Source organism: Bombina bombina, chromosome 3 (genome assembly GCF_027579735.1).
Source record: "Bombina bombina isolate aBomBom1 chromosome 3, aBomBom1.pri, whole genome shotgun sequence".
Lineage (NCBI taxonomy): Eukaryota > Metazoa > Chordata > Amphibia > Anura > Bombinatoridae > Bombina > Bombina bombina.
In genome coordinates, this window is record NC_069501.1 from 569,502,547 (window position 1) to 569,523,949 (window position 21,403).

General features: G+C 43.1%; 1 protein-coding gene across 1 annotated transcript in view; it reads left to right on the forward strand.

Moving 5' to 3' along the window:
• The window catches only part of STK40 (serine/threonine kinase 40), a 130,149-nt gene that overhangs the window by 24,203 nt on the left and 84,543 nt on the right, over positions 1 to 21,403 (forward strand). The window contains exon 2 of the mRNA XM_053705375.1: positions 11,083 to 11,202. Coding sequence (XP_053561350.1) covers positions 11,091 to 11,202 — 112 coding nt within the window. The 5' untranslated portion in view covers positions 11,083 to 11,090. The remainder of the gene's footprint in view (positions 1 to 11,082; positions 11,203 to 21,403) is intronic.

Sequence of the window (21,403 nt, forward strand, 5' to 3'; positions counted from 1 at the left end):
GTTTATGCACATAATCTAAATGCTTAGGGCTGAGAATGGATTATTTTCTTCATAAATGGAAAGAGTCCACAGCTGCATTCATTACTTTTGGGAATTCAGAACCTGGCCACCAGGAGGAGGCAAAGACACCCCAGCCAAAGGCTTAAATACCTCTCCCACTTCCCTCATCCTCCAGTCATTCTTTGCCTTTCGTCCCAGGAGGTTGGCAGAGAAGTGTCAGAAGTTTTCAATAGTCTCTTATGGAGGGTAGTACTCTTCAGCATGGCACTGGAGTTTTAAGTAGTCCTGTCAGCCTCTCAGTGAGAGCCTTGGTGAAAGTAAGAGTCCGGAGGTGCAGGAAGAATCTTTCTGCAAAACCATCCCGACTCATATAACCGCCTGCTTTCTTCACTCAAGTCCATGGCAGAGGCAGTGCTCCTATCTGTCACACTTGAAGGGCCGTGTTCCTGTTCCACGGCGTAGATTCCGGCAAGATCGTTTCATTTTACTTTTCGTTATGATTGTCTGTATTACAAATGTTTTCCTGAGAGGCTACCACCTTGCAGGACTAACTATAACTCAGGGTCTCAGTGAGGCTCCTTTTTGTATCTTGGAATCAAGGGTTAATATCTCATGATGGGGGTAATTGAACAGGGTTTTTTTTAATCATGTTTGTGATTCAACCTGCTTGTGTGTAGGGTTACTTAGGCTCTTGGCTATGGAGCATAATGGCCTTTAGAAGTGACGCGGCCTTTCCGGTTGAGCATGCTTTTTGGACCGCACAGTGCACTTGGTGACCGGGCGTGGTCACGTTTTGAGACTCCTTTCTCCAACATAGGTGTGTCCGGTCCACGGCGTCATCCTTACTTGTGGGATATTCTCTTCCCCAACAGGAAATGGCAAAGAGCCCAGCAAAGCTGGTCACATGATCCCTCCTAGGCTCCGCTTTCCCCAGTCATTCTCTTTGCCGTTGCACAGGCAACATCTCCACGGAGATGGCTCAGAGTTTTTATTCTTCAATCAAGAGTTTATTTTAAAATAGTGCTGGTATGTACTATTTACTCTGAAACAGAAAAGAGATGAAGATTTCTGTTTGTAAGAGGAAAATGATTTTAGCAACCGTTACTAAAATCGATGGCTGTTTCCACACAGGACTGTTGAGAGGAATTAACTTCAGTTGGGGGAAACAGTGAGCAGACTTTTGCTGCTTGAGGTATGACACATTTCTAACAAGACTTGGTAATGCTGGAAGCTGTCATTTTCCCTATGGGATCCGGTAAGCCATTTTTATTAAATAAGAATAAAGGGCTTCACAAGGGCTTAAAGACTGGTAGACATTTTTCTGGGCTAAAACGATTGATTTATAAGCATTTTTAATAGTTTATAGCTTTGAGGAGTTATTTTATTCTTGGGAATTATGTTAAAGAAACGGCAGGCACTGTATTGGACACCTTTTTCACTGGGGGCCTTCTCTAATCATAGGCAGAGCCTCATTTTCGCGCCACTAATGCGCAGTTGTTTTTGGGAAGCAAGGCATGCAGATGCATGTGTGAGGAGCTCAGATACATAGAAAAAGCTTACTGAAGGCGTCATTTGGTATCGTATTCCCCTCTGGGCTTGGTTGGGTCTCAGCAAAGCAGATACCAGGGACTGTATAGGGGTTAAATATAAATACGGCTCCGGTTCCGTTATTTTAAGAGTTAAAGCTTTCAAATTTGGTGTGCAATACTTTTAAGGCTTTAAGACACTGTGGTGAAATTGTGGTGAATTTTGAACAATTCCTTCATACTTTTTCACATATTCAGTAATAAAGTGTGTTCAGTTTAAAATTTAAAGTGACAGTAACGGTTTTATTTTAAAACGTTTTTTGTACTTTATCAAGTTTATGCCTGTTTAACATGTCTGAACTATCAGACTATGTTCTGTATGTGAGGAAGCCAAGGTTCCTTCTCATTTAAATAGATGTGATGTATGTGACAAACAATTTAGAGAAAATGATGCCCAAGATGATTCCTCAAGTGAGGGGAGTAAGCATGGTACTGCATCATCCCCTCCTTCGTCTACGCCAGTCTTGCCCACACAGGAGGCCCCTAGTACATCTAGTGCGCCAATACTCCTTACTATGCAACAATTAACGGCTGTAATGGATAATTCTATCAAAAACATTTTAGCCAAAATGCCCACTTATCAGCGAAAGCGCGACTGCTCTGTTTTAGAAAATACTGAAGAGCATGAGGACGCTGATGATAATGGTTCTGACTTGCCCCTACACCAGTCTGAGGGGGCCAGGGAGGTTTTGTCTGAGGGAGAAATTTCAGATTCAGGGAAAATTTCTCAACAAGCTGAACCTGATGTGATTACATTCAAATTTAAATTGGAACATCTCCGCGCTCTGCTTAAGGAGGTGTTGTCTACTCTGGATGATTGTGACAGTTTGGTCATTCCAGAGAAATTATGTAAGATGGACAAGTTCCTAGAGGTCCCGGGGCCCCCCGAAGCTTTTCCTATACCCAAGCGGGTGGCGGACATTGTAAACAAAGAATGGGAAAGGCCCGGCATACCTTTTGTCCCTCCCCCTATATTTAAGAAATTGTTTCCTATGGTCGACCCCAGAAAGGACTTATGGCAGACAGTCCCCAAGGTCGAGGGGGCGGTTTCTACTCTAAACAAACGCACTACTATCCCTATAGAAGATAGTTGTGCTTTCAAAGATCCTATGGATAAAAAAATTAGAGGGTTTGCTTAAAAAGATGTTTGTTCAGCAAGGTTACCTTCTACAACCAATTTCATGCATTGTTCCTGTCACTACAGCAGCGTGTTTCTGGTTCGATGAACTAGAAAAGTCGCTCGATAAAGATTCTTCTTATGAGGAGATTATGGACAGAGTTCACGCTCTTAAATTGGCTAACTCTTTTACTTTAGACGCCACTTTGCAATTAGCTAGATTAGCGGCGAAAAATTCAGGGTTTGCTATTGTGGCGCGCAGAGCGCTTTGGCTAAAGTCTTGGTCAGCGGATGCGTCCTCCAAGAACAAATTGCTTAACATACCTTTCAAGGGGAAAATGCTGTTTGGCCCTGACTTGAAAGAGATTATTTCAGATATCACTGGGGGTAAGGGCCACGCCCTTCCTCAGGATAGGTCTTTTAAGGCTAAAAATAAACCAAATTTTCGTCCCTTTCGCAGAAACGGACCAGCCTCAAGTTCTACATCCTCTAAGCAAGAGGGTAATACTTCTCAAGCCAAGCCAGCCTGGAGGCCAATGCAAGGCTGGAACAAAGGTAAGCAGGCCAAGAAACCTGCCACTGCTACCAAGACAGCATGAGATGTTGGCCCCCGATCCGGGACCGGATCTGGTGGGGGGCAGACTTTCTCTCTTCGCTCAGGCTTGGGCAAGAGATGTTCTGGATCCTTGGGCGCTAGAAATAGTCTCCCAAGGTTATCTTCTGGAATTCAAGGAGCTACCCCCAAGGGGAAGGTTCCACAGGTCTCAATTGTCTTCAGACCACATAAAAAGACAGGCATTCTTACATTGTGTAGAAGACCTGTTAAAAATGGGAGTGATTCATCCTGTTCCATTAAGAGAACAAGGGATGGGATTCTACTCCAATCTGTTCATAGTTCCCAAAAAAGAGGGAACATTCAGACCAATCTTAGATCTCAAGATCCTAAACAAATTTCTCAAGGTTCCATCGTTCAAAATGGAAACCATTCGGACAATTCTTCCTACCATCCAGGAAGGTCAATTCATGACCACAGTGGATTTAAAGCATGCGTATCTACATATTCCTATCCACAAGGAACATCATCGGTTCCTAAGGTTCGCCTTTCTGGACAAGCATTACCAGTTTGTGGCACTTCCATTCGGATTAGCCACTGCTCCAAGAATTTTCACAAAGGTACTAGGGTCCCTTCTAGCGGTGCTAAGACCAAGGGGCATTGCAGTAGTACCTTACTTGGACGACATACTGATTCAAGCGTCGTCTCTGCCACAAGCAAAGGCTCATACGGACATTGTCCTGGCCTTTCTCAGATCTCACGGGTGGAAAGTGAACGTAGAAAAAAGTTCTCTATCCCCGTCAACAAGAGTTCCCTTCTTGGGAACAATAATAGACTCCGTAGAAATGAGGATTTTTCTGACAGAGACCAGAAAATCAAAACTTCTAAGCTCTTGTCAAGTACTTCATTCTGTTCTTCTTCCTTCCATAGCGCAGTGCATGGAAGTAATAGGTTTGATGGTCGCGGCAATGGACATAGTTCCTTTTGCGCGAATTCATCTAAGACCATTACAACTGTGCATGCTCAGTCTGTGGAATGGGGATTATACAGACTTGTCTCCGACGATACAAGTAGATCAGAGGACCAGAGATTCACTCCGTTGGTGGCTGACCCTGGACAACCTGTCACAAGGGATGAGCTTCCGCAGACCAGAGTGGGTCATTGTCACGACCGACGCCAGTCTGGTGGGCTGGGGCGCGGTCTGGGAACCCCTGAAAGCTCAGGGTCTTTGGTCTCGGGAAGAATCTCTTCTCCCGATAAATATTCTGGAACTGAGAGCGATATTCAATGCTCTCAAGGCTTGGCCTCAGCTAGCAAAGGCCAAATTCATAAGGTTTCAATCAGACAACATGACGACTGTTGCGTATATCAACCATCAGGGGGGGACAAGGAGTTCCCTGGCGATGGAAGAAGTGACCAAAATAATTCAATGGGCGGAGACTCACTCCTGCCACTTGTCTGCAATCCACATCCCAGGAGTGGAAAATTGGGAAGCGGATTTTCTGAGTCGTCAGACATTCCATCCGGGGGAGTGGGAACTCCATCCGGAAATCTTTGCCCAAATAATTCAATTGTGGGGCATTCCAGACATGGATCTGATGGCGTCTCGTCAGAACTTCAAGGTTCCTTGCTACGGGTCCAGATCCAGGGATCCCAAGGCGACTCTAGTGGATGCACTAGTAGCACCTTGGAGCTTCAACCTAGCTTATGTGTTCCCACCGTTTCCTCTCATTCCCAGGCTGGTAGCCAGGATCAAACAGGAGAGGGTATCGGTGATCTTGATAGCTCCTGCGTGGCCACGCAGGACTTGGTATGCAGATCTGGTGAATATGTCATCGGCTCCACCATGGAAGCTACCTTTGAGACAGGACCTTCTTGTTCAAGGTCCGTTCGAACATCCGAATCTGGCCTCACTCCAACTGACTGCTTGGAGATTGAACGCTTGATTTTAGCAAAGCGAGGGTTCTCAGATTCTGTCATTGATACTCTTGTTCAGGCTAGAAAGCCTGTAACTAGAAAAATCTACCATAAAATATGGAAAAAATATATCTGTTGGTGTGAATCTAAAGGATTCCCATGGAACAAGATAAAAATTCCTAAGATTCTATCCTTTCTTCAAGAAGGTTTGGAGAAAGGATTATCTGCAAGTTCTTTGAAGGGACAGATTTCTGCTTTATCTGTTTTACTTCACAAAAAGCTGGCGGCTGTGCCAGATGTTCAAGCTTTTGTTCAGGCTCTGGTTAGAATCAAGCCTGTTTACAAACCTTTGACTCCTCCTTGGAGTCTCAATTTAGTTCTTTCAGTTCTTCAGGGGGTTCCGTTTGAACCCCTACATTCCGTTGATATCAAGTTATTATCTTGGAAAGTTTTGTTTTTGGTTGCAATTTCTTCTGCTAGAAGAGTTTCAGAGTTATCTGCTCTGCAGTGTTCTCCTCCTTATCTGGTGTTCCATGCAGATAAGGTGGTTTTGCGTACTAAACCTGGTTTTCTTCCGAAAGTTGTTTCTAACAAAAATATTAACCAGGAGATAGTCGTGCCTTCTTTGTGTCCGAATCCAGTTTCAAAGAAGGAACGTTTGTTACACAATTTGGATGTAGTTCGTGCTCTAAAATTCTATTTAGAGGCTACAAAGGATTTCAGACAAACTTCTTCCTTGTTTGTTGTTTATTCTGGTAAAAGGAGAGGTCAAAAAGCAACTTCTACCTCTCTCTCTTTTTGGCTTAAAAGCATCATCCGATTGGCTTATGAGACTGCCGGACGGCAGCCTCCTGAAAGAATCACAGCTCACTCCACTAGGGCCGTGGCTTCCACATGGGCCTTCAAGAACGAGGCTTCTGTTGAGCAGATATGTAAGGCAGCAACTTGGTCTTCACTGCACACTTTTACCAAATTTTACAAATTTGATACTTTTGCTTCTTCTGAGGCTATTTTTGGGAGAAAGGTTTTGCAAACCGTGGTGCCTTCCATCTAGGTGACCTGATTTGCTCCCTCCCATCATCCGTGTCCTAAAGCTTTGGTATTGGTTCCCACAAGTAAGGATGACGCCGTGGACCGGACACACCTATGTTGGAGAAAACAGAATTTATGCTTACCTGATAAATTACTTTCTCCAACGGTGTGTCCGGTCCACGGCCCGCCCTGGTTTTTTAATCAGGTCTGATGAATTATTTTCTCTAACTACAGTCACCACGGTATCATATGATTTCTCCTATGCATATTCCTCCTTTACGTCGGTCGAATGACTGGGGAAGGCGGAGCCTAGGAGGGATCATGTGACCAGCTTTGCTGGGCTCTTTGCCATTTCCTGTTGGGGAAGAGAATATCCCACAAGTAAGGATGACGCCGTGGACCGGACACACCGTTGGAGAAAGTAATTTATCAGGTAAGCATAAATTCTGTTTTTCCGCATTCATGACAGTGTTGCGACGGAAAATTTCTGGTCCACTGGTGTCTGGGACCTATGAGGGGGTGAGTGCCCCAGCCATTGTGGGTGTCGGATGGCGTTTATAGTTTTATTATTTGGTCTGTTTTTTTGTATTCAGTATCCCAGTTATGGAAGATTCTTATATTGTGGAGACTAACATCTCTGAATGCTGTCTTAGAGTGCTCAATTCCTCGGGATCGGGGAATCAAGGGGCCGCTGAGCCAATCCGTCTCTGGGGGGGGTCCGTTCCCCTGAGTGGCGAGTTCCCTACCTCCAAAGCTTACTACACATGCAGGTAATCCAGATTTTGCTTATCCTTCTCTGGAAGGTGGCTTGTCCCCCCCCCCCCCGGAGGTCATGGCAAGTTTTCGCATGTCCATTATTCTGGCGCATTTGCAACTGCCAGAAGTGTGCTTTGCAATATTGTACGTGTTCTGTTGACCGGGGCTCTTCAGGCATGGGATGGCCTGCTCGGCTCTCTGGGAGAACGACTATCCCTGAGGCTTAAGGGGGTCAACCTTCGGGTCGGGGTCATCTTCTGCTCCGTCGAAGGTATGCTGTGCCTTTCGTTAGACTGGCGCGCCTTCGTGTTCTTTTGAGGCACATTCTGGCGTTGTTGGAGGATCCCATCCTTAGTCTTCTATTTTGAGCCGCTTGCAGCATCGGCTATATGAGGATGACTTAATCTTTCTATAGCCTTGTTTATTGAGTATCCTTTCCAGTCCTGAGCTGGGAGAGAACAGGATCCCGGTCCTATGGGTGTGTCCTTCTTGGGCGATAACCTATGGGTTGCACTATTTTTATTTTAATCCGGTTAGGATGATTGTTTGTTTATTTGAGCTCATGTTTATGTATTTCCATTGGGAATTTTTCTGGAATCGACACTCGCGATTTGATAGCTCAGTTTACTTCTACAGAAGTTTGTTGGTGTGTGTGTGGACATGTTAGTCCTATGTTTGTCGGATGTTTATTCTCCATCTCTGGGGATGCCTATCTGCAGCCTTGACAGTATCGAACCTGAGTTTCAGGCTGGTCCTGAGTGGGTTAGGACCCTTCTGTCTTGCGGCCTATCTCAGGCATGTGGTGCCTGTTCTACCTGGCTGGTCCGGTTGGGGCGCCGAGTGTTTCACATTATTATTTGTGTTTTTCCTTGTTTTTCTTTTGCAAGTTCAGCTAAGCATTTGAAAGGACCTGAGGGCCTGCGAGGCATGGAGGATTGGTTCAGTCCTTTAATCTAGCCTTTCTAGCTGGTCCACTGGGACTCGGCAAGGTTCCGCTGCGACACACTCGGTTGTTTCCGTTATTTAATCTGGACTTAGAGTGTTTCCTCCCCCCATATGTTTTAAGTTTGGAGGGCTTATGGCCTCCTTGCCGCCGGTTCCTGGCGGTCTTGCCTTCAAGGGCTCCTTGGAAATTCCTTTTCCTGGACTTGTTCCTTTTGAGGTTATCTTCCTTCGGGATTTCTGGACTGTCCGTTCCCTTAGCGGTTTGGCCGCCTTATGGGTGATACAAGGTAGCCTTGTGGTTTGCGAAAGAGCCATATGCTGATTATACTCTCTTTAAGGAGGTCTGTGGGGCTTTTTCTGCTTTCGGGAGTTGGTTGTCTCCCTATCAGGGATGTTAGGCTGGGTGTTCTCCTTCCCCAAGCTTCTCTTAGTGTTTTTTCTCTACCGGGAGTTTGAGATGCTCTGCTTTCTTTTCCTGGGTGTGATCCTTTGGTTATGTACTCTGAGGAGATATGGAGACTAGTCTTTGTGCTACTCGTCCTTGATATTCTACCTTGGTGTCTGGAGTCTTGGCACACCTCTGTTGTGCCCTAGCTCTTTTGTGGGGTGTTGGACTTCTGTAAGGGGGGTTCTCTTCCTTTGGGGTTGAGATTTATGAGTGCGTTTTGACCCTGTTTCTGGGTTAGTCCGGTTATCCCCTGTCAGATTTTTTTTTCAGTCTGGGTATTCGTGTTCCTTGGGGCGTTTGTTTGTTTTTAACAATTCTGGGGCTCGGGCCTTTTAGTTTTGTTTGGGATTTTTCTGGATGTCTGGAAGCTTATGATCCTGTGGCTGGTTCGGGGCGATCCAGTTTTTTGCAGGTAACATAGGCTATGGCCTCAGGACTGGCTAGTTGAGCCTGCTAGCAGCTTGGCCGGGTTTTCTGTGCGCTTGCGTATACATTGCTATGGCTTGCCTTTTCTTTGAACGATGTATACTCCCCTTCGGGGGGAGTTCTTTCTGTGTTCATCAGGTCGTCTGGATGTTTTTCATTCGGCTTTGGTTTTATCAGTCTATGGCTCATGTCTTGTGGGCTGGTTTTATTTGTGCCCTTCCCTATGGGGGGGTTGTTTATCCTTCTTAAGCGTGGGGTCCTCTCTCTGGAGGGTTGTTGTCCTGCCTTGTGTACAGGAGGTTGAGACAGGTGCTTTTAGCCTGTTAGGGTGAGCAGTTTATCCCTCTGGGGATTGTTCGGTTCCATCTGGGGAGATTGGAATTTCCATGTTGAGACTGTCAGTATGCTAAGTCTTCATTGAGGTCTACTGCATTTTGCTATGTTAATCTCCTTTTGTGGTTCTCTTTGAGTGTACCTTTTGGAGGAGTTCTTGGGTTAGCATCCAAGTTCTGTTAGTGGGGCTGAGTCCTCTCCATTCTGTCGTCCCTAGGGGTTGATGATTGGGGTCCTTTTTGTTCCCCTTTTTTTCAGACCTGCTGGTCGCCTGGGCTAGCCCGGTGTGGAGCAGGATCTGAAATCCTGTTATCCGTCCTCGGGTCACTGAGGTTCAGTGAGCCTCCTTGAGGTTCCAGCTTCTCCATGTTCCAGATATTTGAGTAGGTCTGGTGGCTTTTAGATAGCCTGTGACGTACCCACTATTTAGTGGATGTTTAGCAGTCTGATGATTGGGGTTTATCTTTTTCAGCTGCTCTCCTTTCTTACAAGTGTTCTATTAGAGTCATCCTGGTATGACAGTGGTGTTGACTCAGGTGTTGGTTTATCTGGGTCTTCTGCATGTGTTTTGATCTCTGAATATTCCAGTATTTTGAGTCATCTTGTGTCCTGAAGACTCTGTCTTCAGTTGTCTTTCAGGGTGTGGTTGCACTGTATTTCTGAGAAGTTTTCTTCTTGGTTTCAGATCCCTGGTTTTAACCTTTGTGGTTTCTGTACTTCCGGGGTCTGGGCGTTGCCCGCCTTGATCTTCAGACCAGTTCGGGTCTCTGTGGGCTTGGCTTGGGCTCGGGGTTCCTTTTTTTTTATTTTGGAACTGGTTGCTCCCTATTTATGGGCCTTTCTGTAAACCTTAATTTTTATTCACGTCGTCTTGTTTTTTTTTGTTTTTTTTTGTAGTTGTCAGTGTTGCTCCCTTTCTCTAGTAAGGGGTGTGTTGTTGGGGACCGACTGCTGGGCGGTGCTGTCTCCTGGAGGCGTGTTGGCTCAGTCGAGTTTATTCTGCGGTCTCTAGCTAGGCTTATGGATTATCTGCGGGTCAGTGTCTTTGAGCTTTCGGATGAACCTGGGTTTTTTTCTGGGTAGGGTTGCAGGCCTGGTGCCTTCAGAATGGGCCGCCTTTTGTATCCTCTTGTTTTTGCATTGTGTTCTCTATAACTTGGGTATTGTTTTCCCAAAAGTAATGAATGCAGCCATTTAAGAAGAAAAACATAAATTATGCTTACCTGATAATTTTCTTTTCTTCAGATGGAAAAAGTCCACAGCTCCCCGCCCGTGTTTTTTTTGGTGGGGGTCTGTTTTTTTTATTCTTCTGGCACCTTTTCACCCTGATATTTCTTCTACTCTTCCTTGTTCCTCGGCTGAATGACTGGGGATGAGGGAACTGGGGGGAGGTATTTAAGCCTTTGGATGGGGTGTCTTTGCCTCCTCCTGGTGGCCAGGTTCTGAATTCCCAAAAGTAATGAATGCAGCTGTGGACTCTTTCCATCTGAAGAAAAGAAAATGATCAGGTAAGCATAATATGTTTTTTGAAAATCTGACAAGTGCTTAAATGTCAACATGGGAGGTATGCACACGTATATTTGCTCCCCAGCTGTATCCTCTGGTTTGGCACAAGCACACAACTCTATGTATTTGGAGGTGGTTAAATACCTAGTAAAATATTAAGATTTGTTTAAAAATATTTTTTTTTTCTTCTACAGTTGAATGACCATTTCACATTCAAAGTTTTTTAGAAATTCTGTATTCAATTAAAATGTTATAATAATTTTTATTTGTTACAAAATAAGTTTTCTTCGTCACTTTAAGAGAAAGCTCTTCCTCGAAACTCTGTGCTGTTACTTGGGAAAGCAGCTGAAGCAGCATCTGTTCAAGAACAGACTGAAATCAGTAGGTGGAGGAAATGAGGAAAGAGCTGTGACTGAAGGAGCAGTCTTTTCCTTCCCTTGATGTAAGCTGTTATCTTTTTCAGAGCCAAGGATGAAGAGGAGGGCATCTGAAAGAGACGCCGGAGAAACCTCTGCAAGATCAAAGGCTCTGTGCACCAGCATATCTGGAAGTAACGCTAAGCGGGCAGGACCATTTATTTTAGGTAAGATATATAATACAAATATATATATATATTATGCATTGCCATTGAAAAGGTGGTTGTTCAATCAGTTTGTATCCAACTGTTCTTACTTTTACTGCTTTTGTTCAAGCAGCAAGCAAACCTACAGCTTTCTATAGGCAATATATTATGCAGGAAGCTGTCATCCATAGACATATGGGGTTACAATTCCTCTAACATGCTGTAGGTAAGGGAATCCTGTGTAAGAGGGTTGACAAATCCAGTGAACATTGCTGCTCTGAGTTTTACTTTTGGCTCCTCAGTATTCTTGTTGGTATTAAAGAGACATAAGTGAGTTTGAGCATACAATTTTAAACAACGTTCCAATTTCTCATATCACATTTGCTCCCAGTAGTGTATTGCTGTTCCTGACCGTACCTATTTATGCTTTTCAACAAAGGATACAGAGAGTGCAAAACCAATAAAATCATAGTATATTTGAAAGTTGTTTAGAATAGCATGCTCTATCTGATCCATGTAAGTTTAATTTAGACTTTTAATTCCCTTTTTAAAAGTGAATGAAAGTCAATCTGTGTACAGATTTAAAGGACCTCTAAACACAGAACAGCATAATCACTAAATGCATAATAGAAAATGAAAAAGCATTTAGTTTGAATTCACATGAGTACTAGATTTTTCTTTTTCTTTTATTTTTTTTTAAAGACAAATTTCAGTTAGTTTTATTTACCTTCCCCCTGCATCATGTGACAGCCAATCACAAATCTCAGTAGGAGATGTTGTCTCAAAGTGTATATATAAAAAGATAGTGCGCATTTAGATAATGGATGTGAATTGGAATTTTGTTTAAAATTGTATGCAGTGTTTTGACTTAGTGGTCCTTTTACATTTCAGATAGGTTTCAGCAATAGCAGCTTACATGTAAACGTCTGTAGCCACCTGGGAGAATCTGTGTTCCTATTTCTTTCCTATAGCAAGCAGTTTATGTATTACCTCGAGAGAGGCTCTAATATATGTCAATGTTATCTGAATCATGAAAGTTTAATTTTGATTCTACTGCTCCTTTTTTAAAGTGATGTAAAAATGCTCTAATGTATTAAACTATTTTACTGTACCGTTGCTTGCATATACTTTTGTTACCCCATGTAAAGTGTTAAAACAGTTATATCTAAAGTTAGGTTTTCTCACCAAATGTATGTAGCTAGGTCCCAATAATGCCCGGGAGCTGAGATTAACTAGGTGTTTAACCTGTTTTCATGAGTTACAGAGGCAATATAATCAAGCAAGCAGTTGATAATAGTTAATTGCATTATTATCATTTACTTGTAGAGCAACAATAGGATACCACAGCGATATAAACATAGGTATAATATGCAAAGGTAACATTTTATAAAAAAAAAAAAAAAATTGGTAGTGGGCCCTGCTAAGAGTTACCAACTGTTGTAGATAACCACACATGAAAATGATCCACAGGACAGCTGAGCTTGTAGGCTTACATGCTAAGGGGCTTCAAGGGGATGATAAAATCAATGTTAGGATCTGAATTTTGTGTTTAATACTGGAGCCTAGAGGAAGCTGGTGAAGAGATTGGCAGAGAGGTGCAGCACATGATGAGCAACATGCAAGCAAGATCTTCCTGGTAGAGGTATTTATTATGAATTGTAAATTAGATAAAAGAGGATGAAGTTGCAATAGTCAAAGCTGGAAATAATGAGTATGGATTAAAATGTTAGGTATGTGTTGTGTTAGGAAATCTTTTGGAAACCTTTTTAAGATGGAAACGGCAGTAATTGGCCAAAGACTGGACTGTATTTGAGGAGTAACATGTTATCAACCGTTATAGAAGGTGAAGGGGTTGGGGTTTTGAAGAAGGGGGAATATTTTTTTTTTTTTTTTGCATTTTAAATTGTTTTTATTAAAGACAAATTCACAGTACAATAGCAGTAAATAACCATAACATCATAATACATGTCCGACAAGTACATACGTCAGATTGCAGTTTAATAACTCCATAAGATTCACGTACCGTTAATCTATAGAACATTTAATCTATAGTTCGACCCTAGGCCTGGGGCGAACAGGGAACCAAGATCAAGGTTTCCCAAGAACAAAATAGGTCCAGATCCTAAGTCCTAGGATCACATGGTAGGGGGCCTTACTAGTCAGAGAAGTAGGGAAGGGAACAGGGCGCTCAATAGCCCTAGTTAAGGGGATCTAGTTTACAGCGGGCCAACAAAGCCCATAGGTTGGTTTTCAAAGAAAACTGCAGATTAAAATTAAACAGACAACATCTCCCTCAAAGAAAAAATAAAAAGAGTAGCATAACATGTATGGATGAGGTGACCGTTTCCAGTAAATACAGAAGGGTGGGGAAGGAGAGGACTTCAGGAGGAAGAAGAGAGAGGGAGAGAGAGAAGAAGGAAAAAAAAAAGGGCGGGGGGGGCACACACTCCACATGTCTCACAAAGCTCCCAGCATTCAAGAATTAAGGATGGAGAAAAGCCATCCAAACTTACTGGATCGCAAACCAGTCTGTCCACGTTTCCCAATAAGAGTCTAAGGTATTGGTTTCTCCAGCTACATACTTCTAGTTGGAATAGTTTTAAAGAGCTTTTGCTTAAATTAGGGAGAGGACATCTGGATAAAATGTATTAGAAATAAAGTTAGTGGCGTGAGATGGCAAGGAAGGGTAATTAGTCTAGTGCGGAAAGGTAGTTTTTTTTTTTTTTTTGTCATTACCATACAAAATTATATTGAAACCCATGGGTCTTATTAAGGAAGCTAAGGATGAAGTATAGTTTGAAAAGAGAAGGGGACCAAGAACAGAGCCTTGTGGTACCTCAACAGAATGGGGTTAAGAGGCAGAGGATGTGCTAGAGAAGGTTATCATTAGACAGGTTGGAAGAGAATCATGAGAGGGCTATTGCAAATGGATTTGAGGGCTTGAAGCAAGAGACCATTGTGAATGTTATCAAATGCTTCAGACAGATCGATGATTAGCAGTGATACATTACCTTTTAAATATAAAGACACCCCAGCCAAAGGCTTAAAGGGACACTGTACCCAAAATATTTATTTCGTGATTCAGATTGAGCATGAAATTTTAAGCAACTTTCTAATTTACTCCTATTATCAAATTTTCTTCATCCTCTTGGTATCTTTATTTGAAATGCAAGAATGTAAGTTTAGATGCCGGCCCATTTTTGGTGAGCAACCTGGGTTGTCCTTGCTGATTGGTGGATAAATTCATCCACCAATAAAAAATTGCTGTCCAGAGTACTGAAACCAAAAAAAAGCTTAGATGCCTTCTTTTTCAAATAATGATAGCAAGAGAACGAAGAAAAATTGATAATAGGAGTAAATTAGAAAGTTGCTTAAAATTGCATGCTCAATCTGAATCACGAAATAATTGTTTTGGGTACAGTGTCCCTTTAAATACTCCTCCCACTCCCCTCATCCCACCAGTCATTCTTTGCCTTTCGTTCCAGGTGGTTGGCAGAGAAGTGTCAGAAATTTTGTTTTTGTCTCTTATGGAGGGTAGTACTCTTCGGCATGGGACAGGAGTTTTAAGTAGTCCTGTCAGTCTCTCAGTGAGGGCTTGGATGATAGAGTCCGGAGATGCAGGAAGAGTCTTTCTGCGAAACCATCCCGACTCATATTAACAGCTCTTCAAGCAATCGGCGTTGCCGAACTTCGCTCCACTGCCTGCTTTCTTCTCTCAAGTCAATGGCGGAGGCAATGCCACTATTCGTCACACTTGAAAGGCTGTGTTTCTGTTCCATGGCGTAGATTCCGGTAAGATCGTTTCATTTTACCTTATCGTCAATATACTGTAATGTGAATGTTTTCCCGAGAGGCTACACACTTTTGCGGGTCTAACTATATGACATAAGGGTCTCAGTGAGTCTCTGTTAGTATCTTTGAATCGAGGGTTAATATCTCCTGAGGGGGGGTTTATAATCATGTTTATGCGATTCAACCTGCTTATGTGTGAGGTTTATGGGCTTGTGGTTGGAAGTGACGCAGTCTTTTGGTTGGGCGCGCTTTTTTGGACTGTTCGGTCACCTTGTGTTCGGACGTGATTACGTGCCGTTCCCCTTTTCCGCATTCCTGACCGTGTGGCGAAGGAGATATTCTAGTCCGCAGGGGTCTGGTCATAGGAGGTGGTGAGTGCCCCAGCCATTGTGGGTGTTGGGTGCCGTTTTTTGTTTTTATACTTTAGTTCATATTGATATTTCCTCTATCCTGTTATGGAGGATTCTGATGCTGAGACTGTGCTCGTTTCAGATTAATTTACGGAGGATTCTGATACCGAGACTATTTTGATTTCAGATTCTGTGTCCGGTGATGACTCCGGATTGGCCTCGTTAACACATGTTGACCAGTTTTGTTCCTCGTGCTCGAGGAATCAGGGGACTGCTGAGCCATCCGTCTCTGGGGGCCCCATCCTCCAAGAGGCGAGTTCCCTTCCAATTCATACTTCTACTCATGCGTGTAACCCAGTTTATGGTTCCTCCATGCGGGGTGGCGTGTTCCCATTTTCGCTTCCAGATAATGTTAGCGATGGTCTGTCTGCAGAGTCCAAAAGTTTATTTGAGATTGTGCTTGTGCCCTATTGTCCCGGGTCTTCCGCCTTGGGTTGGGCCTCTACAGTTTCCCGAGGGTGTTGTGCCTTTCGTTGCAGGATTGCGTGCCTTAGCGTGTTGCTTAGACATCTTTTTCACTTATTGAATGACCCTATTGTTAACAGATATGGGGAATTTCAGTCTGATAATTCGAATGGTGCACCTCATTAGACATGTGGGGATATCTCCTGTTTGTCATTTTGTTTGAGTTCTTTCCTAGTTTTTTGAAAGGTAGGGCTCAGTTTGGCTGGTCCTGTTGGTAGGCCTGTGTCTTTTTGGGCGTTAACCCAAAACTAACTCCGGGTTGCCTTATATTTTATTTATATTTGATGCAATGTCTCTTTTTATTTGTTTTTGTTTCCTCTTTATTACTTCTTCTGAAGTTGTTTTGGACATGTTAGTCCTATGTTAAATATAAAACAGATCTTTTTTCCCCTATGAGGGACCCCAAGGCAGAACATAGAGTGATCTGAGATGTCATCGCAGAAAATGCAGCATGTCTGCAGAAAGAACAGGAGCTGTTAGCACTTTTCAGCGCTTCTCCACATTAGGCTGTTCTTTTAAAACAGAGCTGTTCTCTGGCTGCATTGTATAAGTTTTCCTTAACACAGTGCATCCAGAGCAAAGTACTGTTTGAAGACATCAATCAAATATGCAGTAGTGCTGCAAAACAGCAGTGCATTGATTGTTGTCTGGCTCTGAAATTTTTGCAAGCTTGTTCCCTAGCTTTTCAGTCTGCAAGCTGTTTTTTTCTGAATGTAAGATGTTCGTATGAGCAATGCACCTTTTTATTACTACATTTCTATGTTAAACTAAGAGAAAAGGAAACAAATTAATTCAAGAAACATTTTACAATTCCTTTTTTTGTCTGTAGCTAATATGCAATGCAATTTTCAACTACTGCACTAGATTATAAAACTTAAAATATTGCTTTATTATCCAGTTAACCATCACATTGCAATGGATCTGGTGCTTTAGTGTAAATGACAAATTTACAATTTAATTTAAAAATTACCTGCAGAAAAAATTTCACAAAGAAAATCTCATCGCAGAAAGTGAAAAAAAGTTCTGTCTCTGGGATGAGGGAGAATTTATGCAGCGTGCCAGTTAGGACCCTAGGTGCAGGCTGGTCCTGTCGGGTTTGTTCGGTCTTGCGTCTGTTCAGACACACGGCGCTGTTATGCTCAGCTGGTTTGGTAGAAGCACTGAGTGCTCAGGTTATCATTGTTTTTCATGTTCAACTAAAGCATTCGAGAGGACCTGTAGGTCCGTGAGGCAGGAAGGATTGTTTCAGTCCTTATAGCCTTCAGTCTTAGATGGCCGGGCAGGGGAGTTTTTTCCGCTGCTTCATTCTGTCCGACATCTGATTTCATCATAACTTAGAGTTTCCCCCCCCCATGTGGGGGAGGGTTGGATGGGTTAAACGCCCCTTGCCGCAGTTGTGCCATTTGGCCTTCATTTTTAGGCCTCTGGATTAGTCCTTTTGGGCTTGATCCAACAGCTTGTACAGGATAGCTGTCTAGCATGTGGAAGGTTTGCAGTTTGAAACCAGTTGCAGCTCTTGACACCTTGCAGGTGTACGCGTAAGCTGTTTATAGTGTATCTAGATACAGCTCTTACTCTTTGACGTGTACTGTCTGTCTGAGTTATAAGACCTTTGGGTCTTCTTCCATTGTCTCCGGGTGAGTTGGATCTCCTTTTAGGGATCTGTGTTTCCGGTTGATGGTTGCTCCCTGTGGGGACTCTGTTTAGCTTGGGGTTTTCCGGAGCTGGGTAGGCTTAGAGCCTTTCTCTTCCTTGTGTCCTCTGCTTGTACGGAGGTGATAATGAGACTAGTCCTGCTAGTAGGATTTTTATTTTTGACCCTTGGTTGTCCTGAGGCTTTGAGAAGTATCTTCACACGACATCTAGCCTTGCACCTTGGAGTGTTGAACTTTAGATAGGGGTGGTCCCTTTCTTTGGTCGAGACTTTCGAGTTCATCTTGCTATCCGGATTCTCTGGATATGCATCTATATCCGTTGTGTCTGGCTTTTTGGCCAGTTGGGGTGTTTAGTTCTAGGGTAAGGTTTGCCTGAACTATTAGGTGTCTGGACCTGTTTTTATACCTGAGACTTCCGGTTGCTGAAGCTTCCCTTGGCCTTTTTCCTGACCCAGTTTTGGGTGGTTTTGGAAGGTTTTGGAATCCAAGTCCGGGGGTTGCTTTTGCGGTCTGTTTCTTGCTTGACTGCTTCTTCTTCCTTGCAAGTACCCTCTGTATCATCCTATTATGGACTCTGTGTTCTCAAACTTTGTTTTTTTTTCACCTGGGTGTATTACACACTTTTTCATGGTCGAATGCCTTGGTATTCTATGGTTCGACACTGGGAGGACTTTGCCTCTTCAGTTGCATTCCGTGCTTGCAGGATATAGGGGAGAAGTCTGTTCTGTCTCTGTACCCGTTCTTATCCCGTTATTCGCTTGGTATCGGTGTAGCCTCCTTTCCCTGTTTGGGTCCCTTTGGGTCTCTATTAGCTGGGCTCACTCTTGCAGGTGTTCTCTTTTGTATTAGGGGACCTTTCAGTTTCCTCGGTTCTCCTTTGCCTTGTCCCTTTGGGGGTATCAGCTGGTGTCCCCTTCATTTGTGGGGGGTGAGCGGTGGGGGACTGTTTGTTGAACGACAGTGTCTTCTGGAGGACTATTGGCTCAGTCGAGTCAGTTTGCGGCTCTTGTTTAACTTCTGAGCTACCTGCGAGTCAATGTCATTGGGGCTTCGTACAAAGCGGGGTTTATTATTGGGTAGAGGTTCAGGCATGGTGTCCTCAGTATGGGCCGCCTATGTACCCTCCCGTCTTGGCATTCAGTGTCCTCTATAGCTTGGGTATTGTTTTCCCAAAATTAATGAATGCAGCTGTGGACTCTTTCCATTTAAGAAGAAAAACATAAATTATGCTTACCTGATAATTTCCTTTTCTTCTGATGGAAAGAGTCCACAGCTCCCCACCCGTAATTTTGTGGGGCGTCCTTATATTCTTCTTGCACCTTTCACCCTGATATTTCTTCTACTATTCCCTTGTTCTTCGGCAGAATGAATGGGGGATGAGGGGAGTGGGAGGAGTATTTAAGCCTTTGGCTGGGGTGTCTTTGCCTCCTCCTAGTGGCCAGGTTCTTATTTCTCAAAAGTAATGAATGCAGCTGTGGACTCTTTTTCCATCAGAAGAAAAGGAAATGATCAGGTAAGCATAATTTATGTTTTTATAAGTAGGTCATTTAGTAAACTTATTGATTGCTGTCTCTAGGGAGTGTTGGCGAAAAATAGATTGCAATGGACTAAGGAGGCAATTTAATGTGAGGTAATGTTATAGACTTGTGTATATACTAGCATTTCCATAAGTATTGGGGGAAGGAAAATAGATCAAGAGAAGTGTGTTTTTTTTGTTTGTTTGTTTGAGGATAGGTGTCATTGGTGAATGTGTAGGGATAAGAGATATTTTATCGGTGCTGAGGGGAGGGAGTGATTGAAGATAGGAGTAAGAAAGAGAGAGAGAGAGGTCAATTGTCAGGATATGGGATCAAGAGGGACAGGAACTTAATCCTTAGTAACGGGCAAAAGAGCTGAATTTCTTCTGTTAAGTGTGATCAGTCCACGGGTCATCATTACTTCTGGGATATTACTCCTCCCCAACAGGAAGTGCAAGAGGATTCACCCAGCAGAGCTGCATATAGCTCCTCCCCCCTACGTCACTCCCAGTCATTCTCTTGCACCCAATGACTAGATAGGATGTGTGAGAGGACTATGGTGATTATACTTAGTTTTATATCTTCAATCAAAAGTTTGTTATTTTAAAATAGCACCGGAGTGTGTTATTATCTCTCTGGCAGAGTTTGAAGAACAATCTACCAGAGTTTTTGTTATGATTTTAGCCGGAGTAGTTAAGATCATATTGCTGTTTCTCGGCCATCTGAGGAGAGGTAAACTTCAGATCAGGGGACAGCGGGCAGATGAATCTGCATAGAGGTATGTAGCAGTTTTTATTTTCTGACAATGGAATTGATGAGAAAATCCTGCCATACCGATATAATGTCATGTATGTATACTTTACACTTCAGTATTCTGGGGAATGGTACTTCACTAGAATTACACTGTAAGAAATACATAAAGCTGTTTAATAACTAGAGATTATGTTTAACGTTTTTGCTGGAATGTAAAATCGTTTTCATTTACTGAGGTACTGAGTGAATAAATGTTTGGGCACTATTTTTCCACTTGGCAGTTGCTTAATCTGTTTTTCTGACAGTTTCTGTTCTCCCTCACTGCTGTGTGTGAGGGGGAGGGGCCGTTTTTTTGGCGCTTTTACTGCATCAAATATTTCAGTCAGCAACTCATTGTATTCCCTGCATGATCCGGTTCATCTCTACAGAGCTCAGGGGTCTTCAAAACTTATTTTGAGGGAGGTAATTTCTCTCAGCAGAGCTGTGAGACTTATAGTTTGACTGAGATAAAAAACGTTTATTCTGTAATTTGTTTCCTGCTTTCAGAATTTGTTATCTTTGCTAATGGGATTAAACCTTTGCTAAAGTTGTGTTGTTTACAAGGATTGAGGCTATAACTGTTTCAATTTATTAATTTTCAACTGTCATAGATCTTCTGTGCTTCTTAAAGGCACAGTACGTTTTAATATTATTCTAATTGAATTGTATTTCCAAGTTGCAAGTTTATTTGCTAGTGTGTTAAACATGTCTGATTCAGAGGATGATACCTGTGTCATTTGTTGCAATGCCAAAGTGGAGCCCAATAGAAATTTATGTACTAACTGTATTGATGCTACTTTAAATAAAAGTCAATCTGTACAAATTGAACAAATTTCACCAAACAACGAGGGGAGAGTTATGCCGACTAACTCGCCTCACGTGTCAGTACCTACATCTCCCGCTCAGTGGGAGGTGCGTGATATTGTAGCGCCGAGTACATCTGGGCGGCCATTACAAATCACATTACAGGATATGGCTACTGTTATGACTGAGGTTTTGGCTAAATTACCAGAACTAAGAGGTAAGCGTGATCACTCTGGGGTGAGAACAGAGTGCGCTGATAATATTAGGGCCATGTCAGACACTGCGTCACAGGTGGCAGAACATGAGGACGGAGAACTTCATTCTGTGGGTGACGGTTCTGATCCAAACAGACTGGATTCAGATATTTCAAATTTTAAATTTAAACTGGAAAACCTCCGTGTATTACTAGGGGAGGTGTTAGCGGCTCTGAATGATTGTAACACAGTTGCAATACCAGAGAAAATGTGTAGGTTGGATAAATATTTTGCGGTACCGACGAGTACTGAGGTTTTTCCTATACCTAAGAGACTTACTGAAATTGTTACTAAGGAGTGGGATAGACCCGGTGTGCCGTTCTCACCCCCTCCGATATTTAGAAAGATGTTTCCAATAGACGCCACCACAAGGGACTTATGGCAAACGGTCCCTAAGGTGGAGGGAGCAGTTTCTACCTTAGCTAAGCGTACCACTATCCCGGTGGAGGATAGCTGTGCTTTTTCAGATCCAATGGATAAAAAGTTAGAGGGTTACCTTAAGAAAATGTTTGTTCAACAAGGTTTTATATTGC